The sequence below is a fragment of the Homalodisca vitripennis genome, unplaced genomic scaffold, assembly GCF_021130785.1.
Source record: "Homalodisca vitripennis isolate AUS2020 unplaced genomic scaffold, UT_GWSS_2.1 ScUCBcl_2360;HRSCAF=7038, whole genome shotgun sequence".
NCBI classification, from domain to species: Eukaryota; Metazoa; Arthropoda; class Insecta; order Hemiptera; family Cicadellidae; genus Homalodisca; species Homalodisca vitripennis.
The window spans coordinates 128,284-139,110 of NW_025778526.1; the positions used below are offsets into that span (position 1 = coordinate 128,284).

Below are 10,827 nucleotides of genomic sequence, written 5' to 3' on the forward strand. Positions count from 1 at the left end.
AACGGATTGAGGAAAGATAATCTGCTGGTTTAGGTGATAAAACGTAAATAATACAATCAAAATACCTAGGCATTTCTTTGGCCTTAAAAACATGATCTGTGTAATGAAAATCCTTTTAAATACATTTCTACTGTTTGGAAAAAATTAATGACATTATATGGCTTAACTTTCCTGCATAATCAATCATACTCTTTAGTTAGTCACAGATTAGGGTCTGGTTCTATAATCGTTCAACTATAGTTATACAACTGTTTTTGTTTATTTCAGTAGTACAATTTTTGAGATCTATTAATGAATATAAAACGTATTTTAAAATGAATCAGTTCAATAACTTTCTTATACATTTAATAAAATATTAAGCTTTTATATTTAATTCAATTAAGAATATATTTGTTATTTTTTAAAGTTGTTAAATGTCTTTTTGGTTCGTAATTTATAACTTTAGTTAGAATATGTGCAAAATTTTAATTGGGAGTTTTATCTTTTTATAGGTCGTGTAAATGTACGATATTTTTTTTAATCTTTACACACATTTATGGATTAAGTAAAATTACTATTTTACTTATAATAATATTATATATAATATATATATATATATATATATATATATATATATTTCCATTACTAGTATATTTTAACATATATATATATATATTATGTTTGTGTGACAAGAGGCGAAAATCATATTTCTCAGTATATTCAATATTAACTAACCTGAAGTCAATTAAATACAATGTTTCCCTATTGTCCCTATTTTTACAAAATTTTAAATAGCCTTAAATATGAAACGTTGATAGAAATTGAGAGGTGATATTGTGTTTTAAAGCAAACGAACGTATAAAATACAAAGGTCGTACAGAGTGGTATACAGTATTATTATTCATTACCATTGGAGTATTAAGTCTCTGGATTGGTAGGAGAATATTTCAAATTCTAGAAGTAAAATTCTGAGAAAATTCTCTTAACAGTTATAAAAATTTTATCAGCAAGAGATGTAGTGATGAGAAATCTCCAACTGCTATTGCATGTGGCTTTAGAAAATTTTTGTTTAATGATTCGTCTAATAAGACTTTCCTAATCGAGAGCGAGAAGAGTGCTTTCAGAGAGACCGTTTTCGTATAGGGGCCACCTGATCTGGGAGGTAGTGTTATGATTTTCGTCGTGTATGGTCAGAAATGAGAGGCCATAGCCTATATTTAGTCAGGTTGGAACAACAGTGGGCCTTTCTCTTAAAGAATTAAAAATTAAGGCCCAAACCACAGACCTTCCAAGTACATCATTAAAGATAAGGCTTACAGAAGATGAAATTTGTTCAGCTTATTCATCACTGTGCCAAATCCAAGAATCAGCGAAACAGTAATTTGGTATCGTACAGTTTTCTATGAGGACTAATGAAGATATACAGCACACAACATCCTCAACAGGAGTAGCAATATATTGTTGCTTAGGAAGTTCATAAACTGTAGACGATGCTACGAGGAGCATTATGACAGCTTCTCAGTGTTCTTTCCAAATTCGCTGCCGGTAATGATCTAGCATGGCATTGCAACAAGTGATTGAGATTAGAAAATCACTAAGCCGAGCATGTCCAGAGAGTTACATTCAGGGTGATTCCGTCGTACTTAAGAGTGAAGCACTCTAGATAAACCACGTCCTTGGAAAATAGGACACATAGTGCTATCTTGAATCTAAAGGAAGAGAGGCTACAATTAGTTGGGGATTACAAGGGTCGCTAGGGATCTTGAGGCAGCGGACACACATTAATACATCGATTTCCTATTTATCAAATCTTCATCCTCTTATAAGTCCATTCTATATCTACGATATTTATACCATATTTCATGGTTTTCCTTTCACTAGCTGAGTTTATCGACAAGTTTATTGGAATCTTTCGCCTGTGCATTGAAACTCTATCGAACGTTGATTTGAAAGTCGTATTAATCAATTGCAAATAAATATTTATTGAGATGCATTTTACTACTTTCTTTACGGCAAAAATATGCTAAGTATATTAAGAAAATAGTAGGAAGAACATAAGTATCGATGGATTGATGGTTCTTGTTAGTATCACTTGCTAGTTGTCATATCATTGAATATTTGCCTTGTAAAAGTTATATTACTAAACACAACATAAATCTACCATCTCATAGTAGTAAGTGTTTACCAGAAAATTTATTCGTTCGTGTTACTGAGTTTAATACAATTTTTTAAAAAGATAAAAATTCTACAACTTTGTATTTAAACCATTTTTTAATTAGTAGCAATCTTTCTAGAAAAGTATGGTCTAAAAATAAGATAAACATAACACAGTAATTATTACCTAATTATTAAATGAAAAGACATTTTATTCTTTAAAAAAAATATTGATTTACATTTAACAGTCTCAAAGTCCTAAATGTAGGTTTTGCTACTATATAGTGAAACAGATACCTAAACTGAGGATTTGTTTTGGGACCTTTTCAAGACTTTTGGCGATGTTCTTTCTGAGAGGAAAGACGTAGTAGCGAGTTCTGGAGCAGACTGGCTCTTGGCGATGAGTCGTTCCTCCGGACAACTTCCGTCTGCAGCCGCTCGGTATCGCAGCTCGAAACTGTTCTTGGTTCTGAAGTGACGGCGATACACGCTAGCGAACAGAAGGAGATTGCAGAGAAGTAGCAGACATCCGATAGCGAAAGTGACACCCCAGGGACCGGTCAACCTGAACACATCTTGTAGAGGTGGAGGTAGCGGCCTTTCCACAGAGGTGGTATTCCAGACACAATCCTGGCCCTGGGGGGTAGTCACGGTCGGGGTCGGGGTGGGTGGCCGAGTGAAGGTCTTCGGCCTCACCACTCCTGAACATATACAACGGTTCCTGTAACTTTCTCTGAATAAAGTCTGGCAGAGGTGAGAAGCAAAACATAGTATTGCCAATTTGTTTGAAAAATGTGGTAAACATTTACTGTGTACTGAAGATTGATTAAATTATGTCAGATTGCACCCACTTATCAAATTCAAGATAACTTCTACTCCTTTGTGAAACTGCTAATCATTTTAACTTGAACATATGTTTTAGTCAGTTTTAAATTCCTTTCTATATGAGATGAAGTTGCATTCTGAATTAATGCATGTAGGTGCATAAGTAGTTTAGCATTAAACCTTTTACTAAACATAAAATAACATTGCCTACGTAAAATACTTGTTATATGTTTTACCGGCAAAAGTGTAAAATCAGGCATTGTATAGAATACCTAGGCATTCTATACATTGCCAAAAGTAAGCAGGCAAAGTGTGAAATTTTAAACATTTTCATACTTGCCTAGGCATTCTATAGAAATGCCTGCTGGAGTTCAGGCAGAGTTAAAAAATCTGTCTGTTCCATTGTTTTCCAAGTTACAACGTGCTTGCCTCACCTACTCCCCCCCGCCCATCGCCGCTATAACGCTGCTCTCAGTTCTGTTCCGTCACGCCACAGTATTGTGCTAGGCCTACGCTTCAGTTCTGTTCTGTCGTGCCACTGTATTTTTGCTTGAAAATGTCACAAGTGAACAGTAGTATCAGTAGTTCTAGTGATCGTTTATCGCTAATGAAACTTCGTTTTAGTGCCGAACTTGTAAAAATTCGGAATGCAAGTGCTAAAAATAGTGGTTTTTTGACTGAAGACGACTATAAGAAGCTGGTGTTGGAGGTCGAAGATGCCAAGGCCAAGCCCCAGAAAGGAACCTCGTCACTACTGGCTACTCAACAGGTATGATGTAATGATCGTAGAAAATGTGCAAAAACTAATTCACCCATTAAAACAAGGAGACAGTGTTGCAAAATTTTTATGTCCACGATTCAGATTTATTTACTGTTCTCCATGAAGCTCATGTAGCTATTGGTCATGGTGGAAGAGATCGAATGTTAAAAGAGCTAGATATTAGTAAAAAAATGTAACACGTCATGATGTTGAGCTATATATTAGTTTGTGTGAGCCATGTCAGAAGAAACAAAAGGGTTCGAAAAGAGGAGTGGTAGTAAAGCCCCTGATTTCATCAGAATTTAATTCTCGTTGTCAAGTAGATTTAATTGATTTCCAGTCACAGCCCGACAGGGAGTTTAAGTTTATAATGGTCTGTCAGGATCAATTTGACAAAATTTGTGATTCTTAAGCCTCTCAAAACTAAAACCGCTGAGGAAGTAGCATATCACCTAGTTGATATTTTTACTCTCATTGGAGCACCAAGTATATTGCAGTCAGACAATGGAAGGGAGTTTGCAAACAAAATAGTTTACAATTTAAAAGAATATTGGCCTACGTTAAAAATCGTTCATGGCAAACCACGTCATTCTCAAAGTCAGGGTAGTGTAGAACGTGCAAACCAAGATATTGAAAACATGATTTCGACTTGGATGCAAGATGAAAAAACTGACCGTTGGAGTGAGGGATTGAGATTTGTGCAACTTATGAAAAATAGAGCTTTACATTCAGGAATCAAAAGAACGCCCTATGAGGCTCTCTTCGGCTGTAAAGTAAAGGTCGGTCTTACAACATCTTCTCTGCCTCGAGACATTTTTGGATTCCATTAACAGCGAAGAAGATTTGGAAAGAGTGGTTAATAACATGCACACAACAGAAACACAAACAATGTCAAGTCTAGAACCTCCACTCCAAACCGATCATAACACTTCAGAAGTTAATGAGGCAACCGTTGATGTCTCGGTCAGTTTCTAGCCTTCTACAAATGTGTAGCGTTTGTTTGCAGCAAACTAATGATAAACAAAACTGCACAAAATGTTTAGCGGACATACATATTTCATGTGGCCATTCAATTCAGGGGTGTGATGATACTGAAAAAACCCTGTTGTGTGTCCCCTTGTTTTTAATTCGGAAAATATTGATAAAGAGAGGAAGAGGTCAAAAGCTTTGTCTTGAAAAACAAGCTAAGAAAATGAAAGCTAATTCCGATAAAAAGTTTTCCCCCCGTCACCAAAGGAGTCACTGTTCGTGTTCCAATTCCTGACGTTGACAAAGGAAGAGGTGACTTGAGAAATATTCTGGCAGTGGTCATGGATACGACAGAAGATAGGTTTTACAAATTAGGGACCGCCAACGGAGTTTTGAAACAACTGTACGCAAGGTCACAGTTTACAAGTTTGCCAAAAAAGCCTAGTTCGAGTAGAAGACGGTGCCTGATCAAGAAACAGGACTTCGTACCGTTGCAACAGCTCAGTCAACAGGAAGCGGCCAAGGATTTGTGAGATGCACTTGCAAAACTAAATGTCAAACCAAACAATGTGCTTGTGTTAAAAACAATCGAAAATGCAACTCGAAGTGCCATAGTTCTCTTTCCTGCTGTAACAAGTAATTTCTTAAATTAATATTTTCACTTTTTAAATTTTACTCTAGTAAAATATGAGGATTTTCAGATCCTATGTTTAATACATTTCATGTTTGTTTATTTGCAATAAAAATTTTTTTAACAATGTTGTTCATTTTATACTTTGCCTGCAAAACTTTCGACATTCTATATAATGCCCTAGGCATTATACACAATGCCTAGGCAAAGTTTGTACAATTGTTAAGAAATGAGTTTATTTCATACTTTGCCTGGATTCACTCGGCAATGTATACAATGCCTAGGTATTCCATACAATGCCTGAATTGTACACATTGCCTGTAACATATGTACTATAGGGAGAGTAGTGATGGTGGCGACTGTGTAGGACATATGCTGTGTAAATAGATAACAAGTAACTGAAGAAACTTGATCACCATTTTACTCTTACTTTGTAAAATGTAAAGGCATGTAAAATGTTTGATTTAATAATTTTTTTTGCGGTATATAGCGAGTAAGTTACCAACTGAGACTAGACAGATTAAAGAATATGTATATAAATAAATTAATGCTACCTACAAGATTAACTCTTTATTTCGCTAGCTGGTTTAAGTTTAATTGTTTACGTAATAGTAAATAGTGAATGGTTCATACACCTTCGGATAGGTACAGTCCTGATATTAAGTCCTAATAAAGATATCTTAGTGAATAGTAAGACCGCAAAAAAACGCTAAATCGTAGACGATATGCCCTACTTCCTTACTTCAAGATTCTTATTTTCTACAACATTGAATATTTTATCCTTTATACGCTTTATTCCTCAGACTTTGTTGTATTTAGATGCCGTTGGGTAATATACAATGAAGTTAATCTTAAATAAACACAAAACGCACTAAACAATATTTTCTACACCCTTTTCCTTTTAGTATCTCGATTCTCAATAATTTAAAATTCGTTTTACATAACCAAGTAGACTTTTTTCGTTAAAGAGTGAGCACTTTGAGTGTCTTACCAAATAAATATGTTAGTAAATAATACATATTTGTTATAACTTCTGCTTTATAGCTAAACTCATACTGTATAGAAGTAACAAAAGGGATTTTATTTGCATTCTTCATGAAATAAAAAAATAAACTCCACTATCTGCATAAGATTTAAATAAATTCCCGAGTTGTAAATGACCATTAGACTTTATGGCAAAGTGTTCAATATATACATTACATTAGTCTGAGTTTGTAATAAAACATAAATTTATGTATCAAAGGAAATTACACGTAAAGTATTTCCAATCTTTTCTCACTTTCAAGTTCAGACATAATTGTGTGCTTTACAGTCTAAAATAAAAGTTTATGTCATGAGTTAGTCATTAAATTTTTTTGAATTACTGCTACTTTGTATTAATTGAACAAATTACAAGTAATAAGAGACAAAAGCATGGTATGTGGTTGCTAGATGCTCATGATGTAACTGGGATCTCGACACTAAATTAATTGAAGTTGGAGCTGCTCAATTCAATTCTCAATTGTACGCCAACATCTCTCAGTGGCTTTGTAGGTACACCCCCAACACGGTCGGCCGTAACAAGCAATATCTGACTAGACTAGTCAAAATTATAGCCATTAGTTATGTGCTACCACCCATTATGTAATATATATATATATATATATATATATATATATATATATATGATGTAAAATAAATTTAATTTACTATGATTAATTGAAATTGAGATTTATCAAACATATGTTAATATATGTGGAGAATTAAATGTTATCATTTACAAGTTTTACTACATAACAAGCATAGAACCATCAATTCCTAGAATTTGAAACACTACAACGTTATTATCAGACAAAAAGAGATAGTATTTTGTAATGTTTTTAAAAATTTCGCTTACCAGCGTACAAATTGTCTTCATCTCCCTCGAACTCCCTGTAACTTAGGAAGTCATTCTCTGAATTCAAGAGTTGCTGGATCAAGTTCAGCCAGAGAGCCATCTTGTGTCCACGGTAGTGACTCTGCACCTCAGTCACCTCTCCTGTACGTTATCAATCTTACTGTTCTACTTAGAAACTTACTTCGTAATAATAATAATACTGAATCTGATGTGACAATACGCAAAAAGAATTTTGGTAAGAATAATTCTAAATATCATATAAAAGATATATGATATGCCAGATATTTCTATTCTAATTGAATTAATGACAGGACAGATGATTTATGTCTCACCGCCTGTAACTTAACTGATATTAAACGTTATTTATTTTCTGACAATAATTTAACTATAACTAAATAAGTCAATTCAAACTCTAAAATACAGAATATGCAATATATTACAATTTTTATTTTAAAAAACTGGATAAGAAGCTTAAAATCTCTCAACTTTAATAACAAAAGAATTATAAAAATCTGCATTTTTAATAGTAGCGTTACAATACTAAATCATCCTAGGCAAACTCCTTAATTTAAGAAACCACAATGGATTACAAATGGATTGAAGGTTTTTAAAGATCTTATTTAGTACTAGGAAATTCATTCATGGATTTAAGAAATTTATTGCCTCATATATTCTGCGTAAACTTAAAGTAAAGTAAAAGTAAAGTAAAGGTAAAGTAAAAGTAAAGTAAAGTAAAGTAAAAGTAAAGTAAAAGTAAAGTAAAAGTAAAGTAAAAGTAAAAGTAAAAGTAAAGTAAAAGTAAAGTAAAAGTAAAGTAAAAGTAAAGTAAAAGTAAAGTAAAAGTAAAGTAAAAGTAAAGTAAAAGTAAAGTAAAAGTAAAGTAAAAGTAAAGTAAAAGTAAAGTAAAAGTAAAGTAAAAGTAAAGTAAAAAGTAAAGTAAAAGTAAAGTAAAAGTAAAGTAAAAGTAAAGTAAAAGTAAAGTAAAAGAAGTAAAAGTAAAAGTAAAGTAAAAGTAAAGTAAAAGTAAAGTAAAAGTAAAGTAAAAGTAAAGTAAAAGTAAAGTAAAAGTAAAGTAAAAGTAAAGTAAAAGTAAAGTAAAAGTAAAGTAAAAGTAAAGTAAAAGTAAAGTAAAAGTAAAGTAAAAGTAAAGTAAAAGTAAAAGTAAAAGTAAAGTAAAAGTAAAGTAAAAGTAAATTAAAGTAAAGTAAAGTAAGTAAAGTAAAAGGTAAAGTAAAAGTAAAGTAAAAGTAAAGTAAAAGTAAAGTAAAAGTAAAGTAAAAGTAAAGTAAAAGTAAAGTAAAAGTAAAGTAAAAGTAAAGTAAAAGTAAAGTAAAAGTAAAGTAAAAGTAAAGTAAAAGTAAAGTAAAAGTAAAGTAAAAGTAAAGTAAAAGTAAAGTAAAAAGTAAAGTAAAAGTAAAGTAAAAGTAAAGTAAAAGTAAAGTAAAAGTAAAAGTAAAGTAAAAGTAAAGTAAAAGTAAAGTAAAAGTAAAGTAAAAGTAAAGTAAAAGTAAAGTAAAAGTAAAGTAAAAGTAAAGTAAAAGTAAAGTAAAAGTAAAGTAAAAGTAAAGTAAAAGTAAAGTAAAAGTAAAGTAAAGTAAAAGTAAAGTAAAAGTAAAGTAAAAGTAAAGTAAAAGTAAAGTAAAAGTAAAGTAAAAGTAAAGTAAAAGTAAAGTAAAAGTAAAGTAAAAGTAAAGTAAAAGGAAAAGTGAAAGTAAAGTAAAAGTAAAGTAAAAGTAAAGTAAAAGCAAAGTAAAAGTAAAGTAAAAGTAAAGTAAAGTAAAGTAAAAGTAAAGTAAAAGTAAAGTAAAAGTAAAGTAAAAGTAAAGTAAAAGCAAAGTAAAAGCAAAGTAAAAGCAAAGTAAAAGTAAAGTAAAAGTAAAGTAAAAGTAAAAGTAAAGTAAAAGCAAAGTAAAAGTAAAGTAATAGTAAAGTAAAAGGAAAGTAAAAGTAAAGTAAAAGTAAAGTAAAAGGAAAGTAAAAGTAAAGTAAAGTAAAAGTAAAGTAAAAGTAAAGTAAAAGTAAAGTAAAAGTATAAATGTAAAGTAAAAGTAAAGTAAAAGTAAAGTGAAAGTAAAGTAAAAGTAAAGTAAAAGTAAAGTAAAAGTGAAAGTAAAGTAAAAGTAAAAGTAAAAGTGAAAGTAAAGTAAAAGTAAAAGTGAAAGTAAAGTAAAAGTAAAGTAAAAGTAAAGTAAAAGTAAAGTAAAAGTAAAGTAAAAGTAAAGTAAAAGTAAAGTAAAAGTAAAGTAAAAGTAAAGTAAAAGTAAAGCCAAAGTAAGGGGGCTAAGAAGCTCTCTCTTACACTCAACCTGGGGACCAACGGCTTAAAGTTGACTTCCGAACCACCACCATGGCTTGGCAGGCGGGGCCGCTTGCAAGGACAGGATCGCTCAGTGGTCATCCATCCAAGCAGCAGCCACGCTCGACGTATTTAACATTATGCCTTAACTTTTTTTGATAATATAGAATATACTATATTCCAAACCTCCAAGTAATATAAATTATCCGAAATCGTGGTATCCTTTACACATTCTATTGCTAATATTCAACTTTATAATAAACGAATAACAGAAATAACAAAACACACTCTTTTGAAATTGAACTGTTAATAACACATTAATAATTCATAACACACTCAAAGTTTATTAGGTATTAATTAATAAGTTACGTTTTTTGTTAAGTTAGGTTAACAGATAAAATTAGGTAGTTTACCTATTGCAAGATAGAGTTGCTTGACAGGTTCGTACATATCCCAAGTGTTGGTGCCACCCTTGTCATTCTCGTAGTCCGGCTCTGCCCCCGGAGAGTTTGGGTCCCTATGAACATTGTATTTTGATAAGAACTGGAGAGTTAACAATTGAAATACTGTGTTGTTTGTCAGATTTGTATACATTGAGCCGGTTTCAATACCTATATCTCCCCGGCTCATGTGTGTTTTATATAGTGTATGTGTGTGTGGTTTATTGGCTGCAGAGCCCACTGACCATTTGAAGGCGTTTAGCCTTTCCGGAAGAGTGGCGTCAAGGACTCCGAGCCGTGGTGTACAAGTTAGGAGTAGCTCCAGTTTAATATTTTGTTTAATTAAGTGTTTGTTAGTTTTTGCTGAGCTGTTTTCCTTCTGACATGTGCGGCTAAGTTTACGGCCCCTCACTGATGAGGTCCAGGAGATGAGTTGTTGATTTTCTGCTGTCATCTCTTCATCATGCGTGGTCGCAGAGAACCTTCGCTTTTGCGCTCTGCTGAAGGACGGCCACCATGATGGACATTTCTACTAGTCAACATCTGTGATACCCTGCTCATATTCTTTATTTATTTGTTATTGTTATTGTTGCCATTTATATAGTTTATATTTTGTTATTTAATTTTAAGTTAGTTTTAGATATTATTTAGTTATTTCTTGGATTTTCATTAGGAGCCCGCCCTTAGCCGAAGGATACCGGGTGGAATTGGCATTTCTTGTTTCAAATTATGGCGTTTCTAATTTTTGTATGCAGGTGCACCTGACAAGGATTGTTTGAGGTATACTACTGCAGGCACTTTTTATTTTTTTTTATTTATAGTATATATATATATATATATATATATATATATATATATATATATATATAATATATTGACTGGATAGTCCTATGCTGT

The 10,827-nt window shown here is 32.0% G+C and overlaps 1 protein-coding gene across 1 annotated transcript; it reads right to left on the bottom strand.

Annotated features, from left to right (window-relative positions):
• Positions 1-821: 821 nt before the first annotated feature.
• On the bottom strand, positions 822-9,989 carry LOC124372040 (neuroligin-3-like). Its single transcript, XM_046830404.1, has 3 exons — positions 9,904-9,989; positions 7,195-7,335; positions 822-2,834 (listed from the first exon to the last, which is right to left on the bottom strand). The coding sequence occupies exons 1-3, from the start codon at positions 9,938-9,940 to the stop codon at positions 2,431-2,433; spliced, it is 582 nt and encodes a 193-aa protein (XP_046686360.1). The 5' UTR covers positions 9,941-9,989; the 3' UTR covers positions 822-2,430.
• Positions 9,990-10,827: the final 838 nt, after the last annotated feature.

Coding starts and splice junctions, on each gene's coding strand:
- LOC124372040 (XM_046830404.1), bottom strand. CDS start 9,940: ATGTACGAACCTGTCAAGCAACTCTATCTTGCAATAG. Junction 7,336..9,903: donor GCAACTCTATCTTGCAATAG/GTAAACTACCTA, acceptor GATAACGTACAG/GAGAGGTGACTGAGGTGCAG. Junction 2,835..7,194: donor TGAAGACAATTTGTACGCTG/GTAAGCGAAATT, acceptor GTATATGTTCAG/GAGTGGTGAGGCCGAAGACC.